At 36.5% G+C, this 20,440-nt stretch overlaps 1 protein-coding gene across 16 annotated transcripts in view; it reads left to right on the forward strand.

Moving 5' to 3' along the window:
* Positions 1-20,440, forward strand: part of LOC135106765 (serine/threonine-protein phosphatase 6 regulatory ankyrin repeat subunit B-like) — a 136,384-nt gene that overhangs the window by 22,641 nt on the left and 93,303 nt on the right. For 12 of the 16 annotated variants that reach the window (XR_010271458.1, XR_010271457.1, XM_064016041.1 and 9 more), the window contains exon 3: positions 16,714-16,805. Coding sequence is in view for 14 of the 16 variants with exons in the window: in XM_064016041.1 (XP_063872111.1) it covers positions 16,714-16,805 (92 nt within the window). In the remaining 2 variants the exon portion in view is untranslated. Of the gene's footprint in view, positions 1-5,803; positions 9,456-11,936; positions 12,101-16,713; positions 16,806-20,440 lie in introns of those variants that run through there. The other 4 variants (XM_064016053.1, XM_064016052.1, XM_064016050.1 and 1 more) reach the window with 4 other exon arrangements.

Raw genomic sequence — 20,440 nt, forward strand, 5'->3', positions numbered from 1 at the left:
ACAAAAAGCTTTTGATTCCATACTGTCTAGAAGAGTGATATGAATGGAACCCTCCCCCCAGACATGTGAAGCATACTCCATATATGGGTGGATAAGGAAGGGTGAGAAAAACTGATGGAGACATATCAGAATGCCTAACTTCATAGAAGCTGTTTTAGCAAGAGATGAGATGTGAAGTTTCCGGTTTAGATTGTAAGTAAAGGACTGACCAAGGATGTTCAGTGTAGAAGAGGGGGACAGGTGAATGTCACTGAAGAAGAGGTGATAGTTGTCTGAAAGGTTATGGCAAGTTGATAGATGGAGGAATTGAGTTTTTGAGGCATTGAACAATACTAAGTTTGCTCTGCCCCAGTCAGAAATTTTAGATTGATCAGGAGTCAGGCATTCTGTTGCTTCCCTGCGTGAACTGTTTACTTCCTGAAGGGTTGGACATCTATGAAAAGATGTGGAAAAGTGCAGGGTGGTATCATCAGTATAGGAGTGGATAGGACAAGAAGTTTGGTTTAGAAGATCACTGATGAATAATAGGAAGAGAGTGGGTGACAGGACAGAACCCTGAGGAACACCACTGTTAATAGATTTAGAAGAACAATGACTATCTACCACAGCAGCAATAAAACAGTCAGAAAAAAATTTCAGATGAGGTTACAGATGGGAGGATGAAAGCCATAGGAGGGTAATTTGGAAATCAAAAGCTTTTGATATGTCTAAGGCAACAGTGAATATTTCACCAAAATGTTTAAAAGAGGATGACCAGGACTCGGTAAGGAAAGCCAAAAGATCACCAGTAGAGCTTCCTTGATGGAACCTATTATACTGGTGATCACATAGAAGGTTGTGAAGTGATAGATGTTTAAGAATCTTCCTGTTAAGGATAGATTCAAAAACTTTAGATAGGCAGAAAATTAAAACAATTGGATTGGTTTGAGGGATTATAATGGTCACCCTTTTTAGGAAGAGGCTAAATGTATGCAAATTTCCAGCAGGAGGGAAAGGTAGATGTTGACAGACAGAGTTAAAAGAGTTTGACTAGGCAAGGTGCAAGCATGGAGGTGCAGTTTTGGAGAAGAATAGGAGGGACCCCATCAGGTTCATAAATCTTTTGAGGGTTTAAGAATAGGAGGGACCCCATCAGGTTCATAAATCTTTTGAGGGTTTAGGCCAATGAGGGCATGGAAACATCATTGCAAATAATTTCAATAAGTAGCATGAAGTAGTCAGAGGGTGGAGGAGAGGGAAGAATAAGCCCTGAATCATCCTAGGTAGAATTTTTTAGCAAAGGCTTAAGTGGAGAGTTCAGCTTTAGAGACAGTGGTGCCATCTAGTTGAAATAAAGGAAAGAAGAAGCAAAGTTATTGGAGATATTTTTGGCTAGATGGCAAAAGTCACGAGGAGAGTTGAATCTTGAAAGATTTTGACACTATTAATGAAAGAGTTTTTGGTTAGTTGGAGAACAGACTTGGCATGGTTCCTGGCAAAAATATAAATTGCATGAGATTCTGGTGATGGAAGGTTCAAGTACCTTTTTTGGGCCACCTGTATATCATGTATAGTACAAGAACAGGCTGTGTTAAACCAAGGCTTGGAAGGTTTAGGTCAAGAAAAAGAGTGAGGAATGTACGCCTCCATGCCAGACACTATCACCTCTGTTATGCATTTGGCACACAAAGACATCTCTGACATGGAAGCAGTAGTTATTTCAAGGAAAATCAGCAAAATACCTCCTCAGATCCCCCCAACTTGCAGAGGCAAAATGCCAGAGGCACCTCCGCTTGGGGGATCCTGAGGAGGGATTGGAGTAATAGGACAAGATACAGATATGAGATTGTGATTGGAGGAGCCCAACAGAGAAGATAGGGTAACAGCATAAACAGAAGGATTAAAGGTTAGGAAAAGTTCAAGAATGTTAGGTGTATCTCCAAGACGGTCAGGAATATGAGTAGGGTGTTGCACTAATTTCTCTAGGTCATGGAGGATAGCAAAGTTGAAGGCTAGTTCACCAGGATGGTCAGTGAAGGGAGAGGAAAGCTAAAGCTGGTGGTGAACATTGTAGTCTCCAAGAATGGAGATCTTCACAAAAGGGAAGCGAGTCAGAATGTGGTCCACTTTGGAAGTTTGGAAGTAGTCAAAAAGTTTCTTATAGTCAGGGGAGTTAGGTGAGAGGTATACAGCACATATAAATTTAGTTTGAGAGTGACTTTGTAGCTATAGCCAGATGATGGAAAACTCGGAAGATTCAAGAGTGTGGGCACGAAAGGAGATTAAAGTCATTGCACACATAGACGCAACTTCCAGCTTTGGATTGAAAATGAGGATAGAGAAAGTAGGAGGGAACAGAAAAGGGGCTTCTGCTAACACCATTTCACTTTATATAGAATTCTGAACTTATCCTAATCCCCAATACTGTTGTGTACTCCAAAGTGTATATTTCCCAGCTCTGGGATGTATTCTTTCATAACGTATTGTTTTCATTATTGTTTTATAGTATTGTTCAGCTTTTTTCATGATTTCAGTGCACAACTGAAATTATTCCATTAGTGATAAGTGTTTCTTTTTCATAATACTTTGTTGTCACTATGTAGAAGTAACCAATATACATTCTTTTGCAAGTATTTTTGAATTTGCCAAATGCTTAGCTAAAATATGTGGTGGTGTAGAAAGATTTTCAAAATTTATTTCAAATAGTGATCTTAACTTTATAGTAAAAGAGTTCTGGGGGTTTGATAAGCATGATAAAACCCAAGCGGTGTAAGACAAGAGATAGATTAATCTATGTAATCTATGTTAGTGTAATAGTTGGTGAATCTGATAAGTTTGATTTATGATGTTATGGAGAACAATGTGGGACAGAATGTTTTTGTCTGTATAAACATATTGTGAAATGTGGACAAGCATATAAGAACAGTAGAAGTAGCCTAAAAAATTACTGCCTTGTGCAGTACCAGCACCATAATTAATGAGGTTTATTTGAGATGTCAGACTGCAAGATTTCAAATTGCCATAGCATAGCTACCCTGTGGATGTTGGGGGAAAGGGTTTGCAACTAGAGGTACTCCTTCTGGCAATATTTGATCCCATTTCCTTCTTTGTGTTGTTTACTCTCTAATTAGTGTACCTCACAATACGGAATAGACACAGTGGGCACAGTAAATATCAACTGTCAGTTTTTAGACTTTTACTGACAAAATGGAATCTCCTACTTCTGGGTTAGCACTGCTTATGATTCATTACCTGCCAGTGGCCTCTTAATTTAATAGTGGAATAAAGTGACTGATTAGGTTACAAGTGTTAAAGATGAATATGTGAATTAGCTTTGTTTCAATGCAGATAGGTCCAAAAAAATTAAGAGAAGAATGTTTATTAAAATTTTTTAAGAAGAGTGGATGTTTTAGATATACAGTGGAACCTTGATTACCGAACACCTCCCTTTTTGAACAAATCGTTTTTTTAATAAGATGTTGAACTCATTATTGCTTTGGTTGTGGTACCATAATTCAGTTCTAGAACAGAGTTACTTGATTTCAGATATTAAGAAACAGCAAAAGCTGCAGTTTATTACTAATTTATAGTTTCTAGAAATATTTGCTTCATTTTCATATATTTGGATGAGAGACAAATGAGTGTAAGACAGTAATTCAATCTTTGAAATAAGGAAAATGTGATCCTGTTGAAAAGCCTCAATGTAAACAAAACAGTTTTTGGCACTCAGGAGTAATCCTGAGCCATCTTTGGCCCTCTTGATGACCCCCAGTGCCATCATTACTGCACAACTACATTTTTCCAGTAGTTTTTCCCAGCAGCGAGATGTTTAAGTGTTATGATCACCTTTATTTTGGCAGTAAGTGGGTTGCTCCTCTCTGTAAGGCTTCCTTCACTAGATCAGTGACAAAGAGAATATCTGCATGGTCTAAACAGTATCTTCTGATGAGTTCTGTGTCACAAAGTACATTCATTACATCCTTTCTGGATAAATAATTTGTGAGTTGGAAATGTTGTGAAGCAGCCATCTTGGCTGTGGGAGCATATGTCATAAGCTGCTAAGAGTGGGTAGACTGGTGTCTGGGAATTGGGTAATCCATTTTGCATTGATTCCTACGGAGAAAATATTTTCAGCTTCCGAACATTTCAAATTTCGAATGGCATTCAGGAACTAATTAAGTTCGAGAACTGAGGTTCCACTGTACCATAAATGAGATCCATTAGTATGGTCATAGTGCATCTAAATTCAGAAAGGGAAATGAAGGTTATACAGTATTGGGTAGTGTAGGGTTGATTGGGCTGTGTGGATATGGTTGAATGAAAGCTATGATGAAAGAAGTAATGGAGGTTTTACATTTCTCATATCTGATGGTGTGGAACTGTGTGAGTGAATATCATTGGAAGGGACAAGAATACCATAAGTAAAATATATAATTGGAACTGTCAAGTTTGAGTGTATATGCTTCTTCCAGTGAATATGAAGATTGTGAAAGGCAAGAATGAAATTCTGACATTTTTAATGGCGTAAATGAATGTTTTTTTTTTTTTTTTTCTTATAAAGGAAGGAAGGTAATTGTGATGAGTGACATGATGCAAAGTGGCTTTTGAAACAGTTGAAGTGGTGGGCAGATGGGGAATCAGGAGTACCAGAACAAAATAAGAATGGCTTTTGAAACAATTGAAGTGATGGGCAGATGGGGAATCAGGAGTATCAGAACAAAATGAGAATGGCAATTGGCTCTGCCATGTAAAATGCTTGCTTTCAATTTAGGATGATCCTCCACTGTACTTAGAGATAAGATGTGAGAAGTGAGCAAAAGATATTGAGTGATCATGTGGCAGTAGATGAAAGACTGAGGCTAATGTGGTGGATGCACAGTGTAAGAGATATGTTGGAGGAATGTTGTCTTTGTCATTATTAGGAAAATTAAAATCAACAGATGAAAAAAAGTTTACAAAGAGAAGAGAGAGAGAGAGAGAGAGAGAGAGAGAGAGAGAGAGAGAGAGAGAGAGAGAGAGAGAGAGAGAGAGAGAGAGAGAGAGAGAGAGAGAGAGAGAGAGAGAGAGAGGAAATGTAAGCAAAGAGTGACTGAAGCATGGAAGAATGTAAATGGAGATGAAGTCCTGAAGGTTTTCAGGCTTTCAAGAAGATATGTACTGTTCAGTTTAATGGAGGGAATGGTTTGGATGAAAGTAATGAAATGTAGGAAGAAGCAAGAAATACATGTTAGATGAAAGCAGTGAGGGAAACAAAGAGTTATATATAGAAACAAAGAAATGTACTAAATGCAAATGTGCAAGTAAACTGGAGTGTATTAGATAGTAAAGTAAAGATGCAGCAAATGAGAGAAGAGAACAAAAATATAGTGCATGAAGATAATAATAATAATTAATAAAAATTGCAGATTTATTGTCCAAAAGGCAGAATGCATGATACAGTGCTTTGGAAGAGATATTTGGTTTACTTCTTTAAGTATTAACCCTATGTTAGTATCTTACACACTATGATACTGAGGCTGCCACATGTTACCAACAATCTGGAAGACCAGGCCCAGGATGATCAGGCCACCATGTGTATTTTTTCAGGAGTTTGTGTTTCCTCCCCTAAGCAACAGGTCACAACTCCCACCTTACACCAGGTACCTAATCACTACTAAGTGAACAGGGGCTACACAGCAAAGGAGTCTGCCCAAAGATCCCTGACCTGGCCCAGGAATCAAATCCAGGACCTCCCTGTTGTGAATAGGGCGCATTGACCACTGCACCACCAGGGCGTGTAAATAAAATTCAGGTAAATGAATGAGCAAGAAGCATAAAGATCTAAAAACTGTATTGGGAAGAAGTTAAGAATTAGAGAGAAAGGGGAATAACTGTGAGCAGTGAAGTAAATGAGGTGAAGGATTTTAACAGAAAGAGGCTATGAAAGGAAAGTGGAAAAGATATTTTGAAAATATAATAAATACAAAGGTGAAAGTAAGGCATTTGTGACAGTCATTGGAGTAGGTGGAGGAGAATTCTTGAAGAAGAGAAAATGAGAAGTGAAGAAGTGGTGAAACTAAGAGAAATTTGAGAAATGGAGAAGCAGCTGATGTAGATGGAATTGCAACTAAGATGGTGAAGGATGATAAAGCTGCAGTTAATTGGACATGCAGGATATATGTGACTTTGGAAAGAGAAAAGTGTACCAGAAGGTTGGACAAAGTCCATTTTTATTTCATTTTACAAAGGAAAGGATTACATGAATGAATGAGGGAATTACAGAGGCTTTTCTTTTGTATATCTGGAAAGGTTTGTGTAAATACTGACTTAAACTGCAGATCAATTAATGAAGAGTAGGGAGGGTGTAGAAAGGGGAGAGGATATGTGATATATAACTTATTTAATTTTGGTCAGAATGCAAGGGAAGATTTTTTTTTTTAATGCATGAATTTTGAGAAGGCATCAGATAGGATTGACTGGCTGGCACTATATATCAATATAGTGCCATATAGTGCCTATATATAGTGCCTATATATCAACCTTTAATATATCACATTGGCACAGTGTGATATATTGAAGGTATCACAGTAAATGTCATAGCAGTGTAGGTTTTGAAATGAAAGAGTTGCATGAAATATGTAGTTGGGTGTACCTTCATTGAAATGAGGAATATAGTGTCTGAGTGCTCGGAAAAAAGGGAAGGGGAGAGTTAAGTTTGAAGCACAAGAAATGTGGGAAGAAGATTAAGTGAAGATTTCTCTGCCATGGACATCCCTTAGAGAAGTTCTTAGAAGCAAGCATCACACCTAAATAGATATTTTTTTCACTAGTTTAGAATTATACAGTAGAAATTCTGAACACAAATTTAATGCTTTTAAGCAGGCAATCCTTATCCTGAAAATTCATACTCAGAATGAATTTTTTCATATTAAAAGTAAAGGAAAATATAATACGGAAATTTGTTCCAACACCAGGTAGTCATTTTCAGCTTGGAAGTAGGATCATTATTTTACCATATGCTATTAAAAGGTTTATATAGTAAAATTGTAATGACATAATAAATAATAAGGGCAGGATGCACAGTTCACTGCTGGCAAACATTGTTGCCAGACAGTCTACTCTCAAAATTCCTAAATAATATTCAGGGAATGAATCCCCAAAAATCCCATCCCACATATTTCCACGTGTTATTGAAACATATACATGTGAGGTATTTGAGTTGTGAGGGAGATATATTTTGGAAGACTGCTCGTAACTTGTTTTGCTTGCAGTTTGTAACTGAAATTTTTCAGTACCATTAAAAAAAATTATCATATGTTCCACAAACAATGTAATGCTGCATCAGAGCTTGTCCTACCAGTGGCGGAAACACAAGGGACTGTGCCCATATTCTTCATAAAGATACAGATGTGTATCATAACTTGGAATGTCTATCCTAAGTTGTTTGTCAGAAGTTTATCATAAGTGTCTTGCCAAATGTATTGCACAGTGGATAGAATAGTGATCCATTCCTTGCAATATTATGTTAAATGCAATCTCAGTGTAAAGAACCTTGTTTTACAATGGTGAGAAATAAGATGCAAGGAAAACCTTCAAAATAGAACAGCTGTTTCAGACTGTAAGACTACTTTTTAGTAATACTTGACCCCACTGTAACTTACCACAACTAAGGCACAGCAAATGTACATGAGAAACTGAAACTGCACATGAGATCAGTATCTGGAAGTTTACATTGAATATTGAAAACTGAAAGAAAAATCATTTATAACTCTGACAAGACTACACTTCCTACATGATTGCTATAGGTTGGAATTTTCTACTTCCTCAACCCTCTCCACACCCAGATGCTTTCGCTTCGACAAGGCTAACTGGACAGAGACACTGTCTCTTTTTCCTTTTTAATTGTATAAGGGGCATTTATATGTACTCAAAAGTTAATCTGATGAGTTTGTGTCATTAGGAACATTCAGAACATCCTTCTTGGATAGATTATTCCTTTCTTGAGGATGATGATGTGGGGTGGCCATCTCCCCAATGGGAGCGTCTGTCATAAGCCATGTTAAGACAGGGTCGATCCAGTCTTAGCAGCAGTGTGCCATTTCTTCCCTCCCATGATATGTTTCATAGCTAAGACTTGCAAGGACTGCGGCGTACTAGGCAAATATGGTGTGTAGTGCTAAATTTGAACTTAGGGTTGGCAAAGGGAATGGCAACAAGCTCAATTTAATTTTGAGTAGACTGCTCATACCTCTGAATGCTCATGACTCATTATCTCATAACTCAGATGATGGTACATCCCAAAGCTGAGATATGTGTGGTATTTAACTTATTTTGCCATATTTCTTGTTCCCCAGTTGATGATGATGACTAAAAATGTTCCTAGTATTTTATTTGCTGGTTTGATAACAGACAGTTGGGGTAAAGATGTTTTTCTAGTGGGCTGAGTTTATGTGTAAAATTAAGTCAACTGGTGAATTTGGCAGTTTTCCAGACCATTGCAAATGCCCCAATTCATATTATATATTGCACAAAATAAATGACACTATACATGAAATAGCATATGTATTAGCAGCATAAGAATATTTTCAAAAACCATAAGATCCCAAAATCAGGAGTAAATTCATATCCCCATCAGTGCCTTGAAATCCCAAAATCTAGGCAACATTGACAACATTGCTGACAAAACAATGCAGTGGGCAGGAATAGCAATGATCAAAAGTGACAAAAGTAGTAATAGGTAACTAATGATTAAAGCTGTGAATGCATGGCTAAAGCAGATGCTTCCATCATTGCTGTTCAGGGAATAGATCAAGTACTAGGCCCAGTAGTCTGCCTCTGTAATTCACTTCTCTTACACCATAGTAATGTATATATAATCTTGAATCCAATTAGCCCTTAGAATCAACAGAACTTGAGTGGAACTACAGAAGCTGGTTCTCAGATGTTATGCAACCTTCCTGAATGTTTTTGTTTACAAACTGGATGACAAGTGGCACTGACTTACTATGCTGACTTAAAAATATTTCTTGTCACACAAAGAGAAAGAGAATTATATTACTGTGAATTTTTGTCAAGCGAGGCTCTGTTAGATGAGAGATTAGTGGGTATAACTATTCTTTATATTCATGCAGTTAAGTTGAATAGAACTTGAGTCTTACATGTCTGCATTCTTCTTGAAGACTATTCCTAAACTTGTGTAACATAACTACATATTAAGGTGTTTGTTCATTTTGGCACTTGCATTAAGAAGGATAGATAGTCTCATTCATTTTGGCACCTGCATCAAGAAGGATAGATAATCTCATTCATTTTGGCACTTGCATCAAGAAGGATGCATCAAGAAATCTTATCATATCCTTATCTTAGTTATCTAAGGCAGGTGCTGCACCCTACAAGTCAGGAAGTGGTCTTTTTTTTGCACAACTTCTGCCACAGCACTTACCTGGGGTGCCTTAGTGTGAAGAGGGGTGACTCTGCTTGTGTAAAGCATCTAAAAGGTGTTTATAAACTTAACACTTCTTTCATTGCAAATGTTGCTACTTGTGGTCTTTAAATTTTTAACCCTTTAAATTTCAGCTATTGAGATATTAGATTATTAATTAGTGTCAGATATGTTTAAGAAATGTTCTTGGTCATTATGTTCTATAATTTGAATTGTGCAACAGTGAGTGATGCAGCTGCCTGGAGAGAAGCACTATTGAAGGGTAGATCAAGTGTGTGTAGTGTCAGGACTGGTACTTTTGAATGAGAGGAAGTGGTAACATGAATAAAGAAAGTAGATATTTGAGGCTCAGTGTAGAACTAGTGAATAGTAGATATGTAGTGGCATGAAGTAAATTTTCATTTATAATAATTTGAATTTGACATTATTTCCACTCACTGGTAGCATTATTTGTATGTATGTTGTTCATTCTTATTTGTTTTTCACTGTAATTATTTGATTGGACATTTTGCCTGGTTGACTGGTTTTCCCTCTCTTGAAAATGTTGACATGATGAGAGAGATACCAACATGACACTTGAGTTGTGTAAGGAAATGTCTTGAGAAAAATGAATTAATTGTTATGATTTAATGAAGGAGTACAACATGGGAATACTTACTACATTTTATATTGATAACAGCAATCATTCAGCTGACAAATGATGTTGATTGTCTAGCAAATGAGAGCTCACAAAAATAGTCTGAGCATATGAAGCCTAGAGGTAATTTGCTTCTTAGAAGGACAATGTTGCAGCACTTATGCATGCTGTTATGCAAGAAGGATTCTCTAGTTATTTGAACAGTCAGTTATGTAACCAGCTGTCTTCTGCTTTGTCTGCTGTTTGATATTCCTCTTTACTAGGTGCTTTAAAAATGGCAAGACACCATTAAGTGTATAACACTGATGTGTATCTATACCATCTCTACTACAGAAGAATTCTCAGTGGTATGATGCAAGTGCCATCTTGAATAATGACAATTAGATAGATCTTGTGGTCTCAAGATTGGCCATCTTTCCAGGATATGTATTGTCAAGCATAGTATTCAAGGCAACATAGTCTTGCTTTCCTTTTCTCCTATACAACTTATTTTGCTTAAAATTCCTCTTGCTCAGGCTACTGGAATAACATAGTCTCTTTTCTACTGTACTGGAGTGGGAAGCTGTATGAAAGTGCTGGAGATTTTCAGTGTTAGATAATCAAATCATATGACAGTTGATGAGAGTTGTATGTGTGATGGAGCATGTTTCTCTTTGTTGTTTCTAGTTGTGGTGTAAAACTTTTCATAGATATGGCTATTAAAGGTTCTGCAAGCTTCTCAAGTTAAACCATAAGCACCTTTGCTTAGTTCTTTTAGTAGGTGTTCTTGTTTAGTTCATGAGGTTGTTGCAAAAATTTTTCCAGTGTTCCTTCTCTACTTGTCTAGCTTTCCTCAGCTCCTGCATCCCACCCTTTTCCCTCCCTTGCACTCATGTTCTTCACCATTCTTCCTTCCCCTCCTCAAGTTTATCAGCCTCTTCAAAATAATTTTCATGTTAAGCAAGATTCTAAAAGTTTCCATGGAAGAAAATTGTTGTGCAGTCAGTTTATGAAGAGATGAGCCATCAGGGAGGAAAGGATTTCAAGAGATGGGGAGAGAGAGAGAGAGAGAGAGAGAGAGAGAGAGAGAGAGAGAGAGAGAGAGAGAGAGAGAGAGAGAGAGAGAGAGAGAGAGAGAGAGAGAGTTTGTGGATTGGATTATTGGAGGATATTGGCATCCCAAGCTTTTGTATGCACTAGCATCAAACAACATAAAATGTAGCAGAGATACTTTATGAACAACCAGTGACTTGAGTTATGAGGGACAAAAATGGTGGGTAATTTCAGGTGATTTTTTCTTTATGCAATATGATTTTACTGTCATGTGACTAATTGTCCAAATTTAGTCTCTCCAAGATTTTGAGAGAAGACTGGTCTTACTTTAAGCTTTATTAATTTGAACTAACTTGAGTTGAAAGCCACATCTCTCCTTCATGTGATCAGTTGAATACCAGCATGGAGGGGAGCCAAGAAATTAATTCATTAGGATGTCAGTTCAGTAGAATTATGTGTAGCAGCAAAACTTACCTCTGGGTTCAGTAATAGGTTACTAATTGAGTTTATGGCTGTCAAAGCTAATTGCATGAATTTACAGAGGGCAGCCAGACTTCTGTGAGGTGTTCAAGCTTTGGAGTATTACAGCAATCACCATCCTGGCTGACTGATAAATGGATGATATTTTAACATCCATCTTGGCATCAGTTACTTTTGTACAATATTATTAATAGATATTTTAAGTGTTGATAGTAATGAGTGCATACTAAAAACATGAGTTATTAGAGAGTAGATGCTGGTGTGTGGTTCCTGTAATACTCCAGAACCATTGTTCCTTGACATGGAGTTCTTTATCTAGTCTCACATTATATGTTGGAAGTGTACCACTGCTGACTGTAGAGGAGTGCTATCTTAGTGACATTGTAGTGCATCTTCACCCCCTCTGCCGAAGCAGTCAAGTGCTGGAGGAAGGCTTTAACAACAGAAACTAGTGATGTGGAATTGGACTCAGATGATGCATCACCACACTCGTCACCACGTCTAGACCTGACCTACCACCGGCTACGACTTTGATGTTCAGATCACAAGAGGTTACGTGTTTTTTTTCATATACACATGTATATTAATACCATAATGTCAGATGTGAAAGGGTACTAGAAGAATTGTTGGTTGGGGGGGGTCAGTAAGTTCTAAGAATGCATCCTTGCTAAATGCATGTAACTGATGACTTTGAAAATCTTTCTTTGAGAATAGAAATACAGTAAACCCTTGACAAGTTGGTGTGTAGGGTACCTGTGACCATTTTGACTTAGCAGTTTGATTGACTTAATACTCCAGTTCTTCATTTGCTCCAAATCATAATAATATACAATAAAACCATCAAATCTTATACAGTAGAATGTCAGTGTAATGCAAATTGATTTAAGGTTATTTATATGAAATTACATTTTCAGTTATGTAAAGATCATGTACCAATTTAAACCAAATCTTTACTGTGGATGAAATCTAATCCATCAAAAAGAAATGTTATATGAAGTTTCACACTTTGTTTCCTGACTTAAACTTTTTCATGGATGCTGAAATGTAGGAAGTATTGCTCCTCATTGTACAGATGTAGAAACTATGCACTGCAGTGTATTGTTCTTAGCTCCTCTACTGGGACACAATGTTAATCACATTGTGTGACATTGTATCTTTTCACATGCATCAAATGTCTCATTCATATAAGTCAGAAAGTCACTGGAAAAAAAAAAAAAAATATATATATATATATATATATATATATATATATATATATATATATATATATATATATATATATATATATATATATATATATATATATATATATATATATATATATATATATATATATATATACATACATACATACATACAGGGTTGAACACACTAGAACATGTTCAAACAAGTATCTGGGGCTTATAGACAAGTTTTCTAATTTCTTAAAATGCCATGGAGGTTTCAAGGTGTTTTCAAGGAAAATCACTCTTGGAAAGGAACACTTTTTGAAGCGAGAGCTAACATCATATTTCTTTCTTATTAAGTTGGAACAGAAACCAGGAAAATCCTTTGGAGCTTAGCAAGAAGATTTTGGAGATTCTGCTTTATGTAAAATAGTTGCATACAAATTACTGAAATATTTAAAGATGGCAGAGATGAGATCAGACAAAACTCAAGAGATGGAAGGCCAGCCACCAACAAATGGAGAACTGACTCTTGTACAAAATCTGATGGAAGATTGTGAAATTACAATCACTGTTGTTGTTCAGCATTTACCATCCTTATCTCACAGGTTACTGAGTTCCAAAAGCATTGTGGAAGAATTGGTTCTTGTCAAAGAGCTGACCTTTCTCTAGCACTTTTGGCTAAGATTGAAGCAAATGAGGGAGGCAGAGGATTTTTACTAGATTGTGACTGGAGATGAAATGTGGATCTTTCAATACAATCCACAGCACTAAATTCATTGTGAACAATGGTTAGTGAAATGATCAGATGGACCAAAGAAACTCAAAATGGTAGAATGGTGAGATCAGTTCAGGAGGTTACAGCCACAGTTTTCCAGGACTCAAAAGGAATCATTCTGACTGAATTCTTGAAAGGGAAGAAAAACACTCACTGAAAATTGTCAAGAAAGCATTTTGGAAAAATAAGTAAGTGCAGTGCCCCAAAAAAGGGAGGGAAATAGATTGCACAATCCATTTCATCTTGACTCCCCAGCATATTCATCAAGAGTAGCTAGGTTTGTTCTTTGCTATTTTCTTTCTATAGGGATCATTTCCACACAGTTCTTAGAGCCTTGATCTCACCACTTAAGATTCTTCCCCCCAAAAAAATAAAAACATTTGAAAGAAGTCAAGTTTGAGTCTCTGGATGATGCAAAATGTGAAGTTTTGACATGTTGGAGGAGAAACATCCCAGAATTCTACAAAAGGAGATTCATTGAAATGAAAACGCTGCCTTCAAAAGTGCAATGAGCTGGATGAATGATACTGAAAATAGTTGAGTTAGTTTAGCAAATAAAGCTTAATTTTAGAACTTTACAGATACATCTTACCTTGTACAATGTTACATGCATCCCTTAGCACTCATACACATTTTTATCCATTCATATTAAAATTGCATTTCATTGCAAAAATCTATTTGAATCTGTCTCTTCCTCCTATAGTATTTATCTCACTTTAAATTGACATTCTATTGTGTTTGAGGTATTCCACAGCAGAACTGCAAGGGTCTTGCCCCATGAATGAAAGTATAGTTAATCATTGTGTTCACTACCACATACTCTTAGCCTTTTCCATTAGAATTAAGTTAAAGGTCCTTTGCTTTAGGTGTTTTTGCCCTGGTTATGTTAGCAGCAGGAGGTGCTCTCTGGCTGGTTGGATTGAAACATCTCAATACGCTAGAACCAAAGCCAGCAGTCTTCACACCAGCTATCACCCTGCACAGTGATTACTAACACCATGAGTTGAGTGCTGAGGATTTCTTCTTCACCCACAACAGGCTCCAGTGATGTCCAGACAAATGAAGGATTTATGTCAGATGGGGAACATCATTCAGGATACAACATCTGCAAGAGCATCTAAAGAGAAGATCATGGTACACTGTACACTTCTGGTAAATCGGCTACCATAGGACAAAAGCTATCGAAATGCTCCAAGCCAGCATGGTGTGATACAGCTCAAACCTCTTCTATTGGGCAGGCATTGTACTGTAATGGAAACATGGAGGATGGTGACGATAGTGGTACTGATGCTGAGTACTAGTACTGGCAAGTTGGTTGTCATTTATTGTAATGATGCAAGTCAAGGCAAGAATGTCATGGTCAAGAGTTATTTTTGAGCTTCAAATATTAAGCCCATCTACTTCATCTTTGTATTTACAATATCCCTTTATTTATCTTTCTCTTATTGCCCAGCCAGCAGTCACACAGCCTTTCTTGTCAGTGCAAACCAAGATGCTGAAGAAACATTTTTTTCTCTGAAGAAATAAAATCACTGAAGAAGTGAATGGATGGCAGCTACATCTAAATAAATAAAGAAAATAAGACAAAATATAAGTATTGAAAATAGAATACATTATAAGAAAATTGAAAGGGAAGGTACAAGATATGAAGAGGAGTGAGGAGAGATGAGAAAGAAAAGAGAACAAGGCAGAATAAAGGAAAGATTTATGTATAACATGCAGTGTGGCTCCCACTAGTCATGAAAGAGTATAGCTGTGAGCATGTTCTTTAACATTGTTGCAAGAGACAATGAAGTAATTGCAAAGGAAGGATTGCTCACACACCCATGCTCATGCCATTGCTGTAGAGAACCTAAGTGTGAATGAGTACTTCTTACTGGAAATGCAGGAAGGCAAGGATCATTTCAGTATTTTTTTTTCTTTCCCTTAAACAATAATTAGTAGACATTAATGAGCCCTAAGTTACAATGAACAGAACAAATATTAAGTATTAACAGACACCTCTTGTTCCCCTCTAAGTTTGTTAAATTGTGACCACTCAGATTGTATAAGTAAAGATAAACAAGATTGTTGCTAGGTTTAATTTTGTTAGTGGCAAGGCTTACCATTGTGCTGTAATTGTAAACAAATTTATATTGATGATAGTTCATTAACAGGGAGCAAAAGGAATCACCTGAAATTATTTTGTTTGGTGTCACTAAGAGAGAGGATTAAATATCCTTTTCTAAGACCATGAAATCAACTGATGACCATGAAAATTTAGTTCAGGCATAGTGGCAAGATGACTGAGAAAACTGAAATTATCAGTGTCCCATCCCAGAGGATAAAAAAAAAGGATGAGGATGTCCAGGACTCTTCAGACAAAAATTGACCGCAGTCGGAATGTGTGGATCCTGCATCCCACTGCAGACAACCAGCATGCAGAGGACCTTGGAGAGTTAATTCTGCAGGGGTGGAAGCTGCACCTGAGGCTGTCCTTACTTGAGCTGGACTGAGGAGGCTATAGATTGATGGATTGGCTATTTCACCAAATATTCTGCTGGACTTGAGTAGTCAATAATCCCTTTTGTTTCTTTTGCATAGCATAATGATGCTATAGTAACAGATCTGGAAATACAAAGTGAATAAGATGAGGAGGCCTTGGCTCTGCATTTCTTTATTTTTTTGTAATTGGTGCTTATTTGTTTCTGCTGTGGAGTGCTGCATATAGTACTTAGTGCTTACAGATCACTGACCACTTTGATGAGCTCTACAAAAGAAGATTGAGATCCAGCACATATCCAAACATAACAACAATCAACATACAGGAATACCACACACTGCCACTGATGTGGAATTAATTGCAATAAAATCTTTACTCACCAAAGTTGAAAGTGAAAAGGGGCAAATAAGGAACCAATCACAGTTGTAAACAAACTTGTATAATCACATTGGTTTATGATAGAATATATGTATTCTCAGGAAAATTTTTGATCAAACTGTAATTGTTATCTCTAACAACTATTCAGATTTTGAGGTCATAGCTGTCCTAAAATATACAGAACTGCAGTTCATGAAATACTGATTTCTCAAGGGTTTACTATACTCATAACATAAATCTGAAACCATGCATTGGGTCTGACAGATTCGAGTGTGTTCTTAAGTTCTTAACAGGTCATGTTCTGGAAACTTTGTGAGTTCTTTGATTCTTAAGGCATTCATCAGGTTGTTCCATTTACAGGACTATCTTGGAGAGACATCACTCCATAAGGCAGCGCGGACAGGGTCTATGGAGTGTGTCACCGTCTTGTTAGGCAGTAAGGTTCAGATTGGGTAAGTACAGTTTTCAGTCTCTAGTTACAGTGTTCTTGCTCAAACTTGGAGGAGGTACCAATTTTGCATTACTTGACATGGAAGCAGTTTTACAGTTTCCTGTTCTTTATTTCTTATAAAAAAAAAAGGCAACAAGACATTTGTATTCCAGTATTCATTTTACATTCAATCATACACACTGGAATTGTTATTTTACTCTTACTTTAATATGATTTGTCACTGATGAAAACTTAAAAGTCTCTTTGCTAGTAAAATTAAATGAGTTGATAGAAAATGTGATTTTCAAGGAATATTTGTAAACATGTCAATAGAAAGTTGATGAAATCAAAATTGGCATCACCTCTTTGTTGCAATAAAATTTTGCTGTCGCTTCTTCATTAGCAGATGTTAAATTTCTGTTAATGTTGGGTGGAGCTTCATAAAATATTTCAAGAACTGCTAAAAAAAAAAAGTTCTTAGAAACTAATTGAGAAATAGTATGGAATCTATAAGCAGCATAAAGTGACTGTCTTTCCCTCTTTACTTGGGTTAAACTTGAAAATAAACAGAAATACAGTTTAAGAAAGATGGCAACTGGCCATCTCAGCCTCTCTTGAATTTTGATTTTACAGATGTTTTCAGTTAAGCTTAGATCAGTGAAGTTAGAAGTAACATCAAAATTCAGGAGAGGTTGTTTGTATCGGAGGAAGTCGAAACAGCAGCAGGCCATGAGGGACTTACTAGGCTATTTAATATCATGAAGATCAAGATTCAAGAGAAGTTGGAATTACCATTCACTATCTTTCTCTTGATTTGAAAATGCAGCAATGATTTTTTTTATTTTATTCTTTTATTTCTTTATTTTTTGTTTTTGTTTTAGTCAGTATTCATGAACCTTCTTAGCAGAGTGAAAAGTGCAGTTGTGTGAAATATTGCATGAATAATTATAAGTTAGTGGAAAGTGCAGTTGTGTGAAATATTGCATGAATAATTATAAGTTATGTAAATAGTAAAGTAAATAATAAAATATAGTGCCAGTGGGGAAAAAAATAAGTCTGTGAGGAGCCTGTGAATAAGGAGGGAGCAGTGTGAATGATTGCAAGGGACAGGACAAAAACTTACCAGACAATATCCAAGGAGGATAAAACTCACCAAAATAAGTAAAATAAAGAAATAAGAAATAAAATAAAAAGTGTATTCATGTACATATTTAAAAAATAACTCCAGGGTTGGAAAGTTCTTAATTTTGTGACAAAGACTAAGACTTCATCTGCTTTATGGCTGCGATCAACAAAAGAGCATGGGTTGTATATTAAAAAAAGGTGCTAGCTTATGACTAGAAACAACACTGAATATTAAATCATTACAGCAATTTATGATAAAAAGTGGAAAGTAAAATATAATTTCACTGAAACTCGTTACATTAATATCTGTAGTTAGGGCTTCTTTGCATTTCAGACCTGATAGTTGACAAGACTTGCCATGGTATCCACTTTTGTTTTTTTCTCTCTCCTCTCCCACGTCCATATATCTATGAAGGCCACTTTTTGGCCTTTTTTTTTTATGATTTCCATTGCTACTGATATTTTTCAAGAAAGGTGCATACCAGTACAATAACATATATTTTCCAACATGTTTAAAATCAAGATTCAGTAAGTGTTCATAATTGTATAAGGCATCAAAACATGTTACAAATGTTTCTTAAGAAGCTCTTTTAAGGCATCAAAATGTGTTTCAAATGTTTTGAAAGAAGCTCTTTTTAAAATTTGGAAACATGTTACAAGTGTTTCGCTAGAAGCCTTTTTAAAGTATTGAAACATGTTTAATTTTTTTTTGTAAGAAGCCTTTTTAAAGCAGTGAAACATGTGTAGTTTCAAAATATGCTTAGTTTTTGTTCTCCTTAGATATTGTTCAGTGAGTTTGTGTCCAGTGAGTTTTTGTTTGAGCCCCATGACCGCTATTCAGTACTTTCTGCCATCCATCCAGGCAAGGTTTGTTTTGTATATAATAACTAGGGAAAAGTATCCACACTAAGAAAGAAAGGTGGGCAGTTGGTGTGTCTCCATCTGTGATATTTTAGAGCTGTGCTATGTAAGCATGAAGGAGATGGTCCACAAGAAAATAGGCCAGTTGTTGGTCTCAAAAAAAGTTAATGAGAAAATTTTCATATAAGTTGGCCAAATTAGTTCTGGAGGTGTCTTGATATTCCTCTTTAGGAACAGTTTGAGCCACAAGATGGAAAAATAGGAAAAAAAAAAAAACAGAACTTTAAACTTTACTTTTGAGAGAAAAGGGTGAAAGATTAATTGCTACAGTAACAAAGTGGAAAGAATAAAGGTGAAAATATATATAAAGTTGGAAAATAATTACAGATATTCCACATAATCAGTCAATCAAGAGCATCCGTGTCTCACATCCATAGGATTAGAAAGGAGTCGCAACTTACTAGATGATCTAACTACGTATATAAATACTGACATCACCATACGAGTATACTTGTGTTGAGCATGTCCATAACAACATGGGCTAAGCCAGTCCATTGTAAGACTTCATGGCATGATCACATGCAACCCATGTGTTGCTGCACCGGCAGGTCTTCATTAGCTCACATGTGATCTGTTTTACTGATTACACCCATCATCGTAGGGTCGAGGAAAGGCAGTTCTCTCTCTCTGATATTTATTGATGAGGTAGGCATGACTAAGAACTGCAAACAAGTTCTCGGTTTCAATTTCTTACAAAATAGCATTATACACTGATATTAAACACTTTCAACATATTACAGTATTCATTAACAATACATGCAATCAACTTGGCACTATGACAGTCAGTTTTTACTACAAAATTAAAGTATTTACCTTGGTCACCATTCTGCCCATCTTTGTTTGAACGCAAATTGGCTGTGAGTGATGCCTGCAGGCGACCAGTGGGTTAACCACACTACTAACAAGTGACCATCGGCTTTGGTGCTTATTATAGCATTGAATACTGGTACTTACACATATCACACGTCTTCATGCAAATAGAAAACTACTGAACATTCACATATGATTACTGAGGAATAATGACGTGAGGTACATATGCTTTACGTACAGTAACACGGCTCCCCTAAATTGTGTAACAATTTACCTTAAATTAACATTAGTATGTACCTTAAAACTAGGATTAGCACATAATATGATTTGTTACACTGGCTTCTTGGTGGGGATGCTCCGGTCTATTATTATGCATTATCTTCTAACAGCAATATTAGACTATGTATTGGCCTCTCAATGATGGTCCTGTTTGCCTTGATTGTTAAGATTACAGTCTGACACCAGGACCTTAACCTTTCTTATTAGGCCATCATGATCAGGAGATACTTCTATTACTCTGCCCAGTTTCCACTGGCTCCTCGCTACATTCTGATCCTTGATGATAACTATGTCATTTACTCTGAGATTCCTCTTTGGTGTTTTTCACTTATTTCTAAGTTGTAGAAATTGCACATAGTCCTTTTTCCTCCTGGACCAGAACTGGTTGGTCAGGTATTGTGCTCTGTGCCATCTCTTTATGCAATACAGGTCCTTCTTAGTAAAAATGCTTTGAGGAGGTAGTACTACCTTTGTTTTCATAGTTAAATTACTGAGTGTCAGTGCTGTAGGACTTTCTGGGGA

This window comes from Scylla paramamosain, chromosome 14 (genome assembly GCF_035594125.1).
Source record: "Scylla paramamosain isolate STU-SP2022 chromosome 14, ASM3559412v1, whole genome shotgun sequence".
NCBI classification, from domain to species: Eukaryota; Metazoa; Arthropoda; class Malacostraca; order Decapoda; family Portunidae; genus Scylla; species Scylla paramamosain.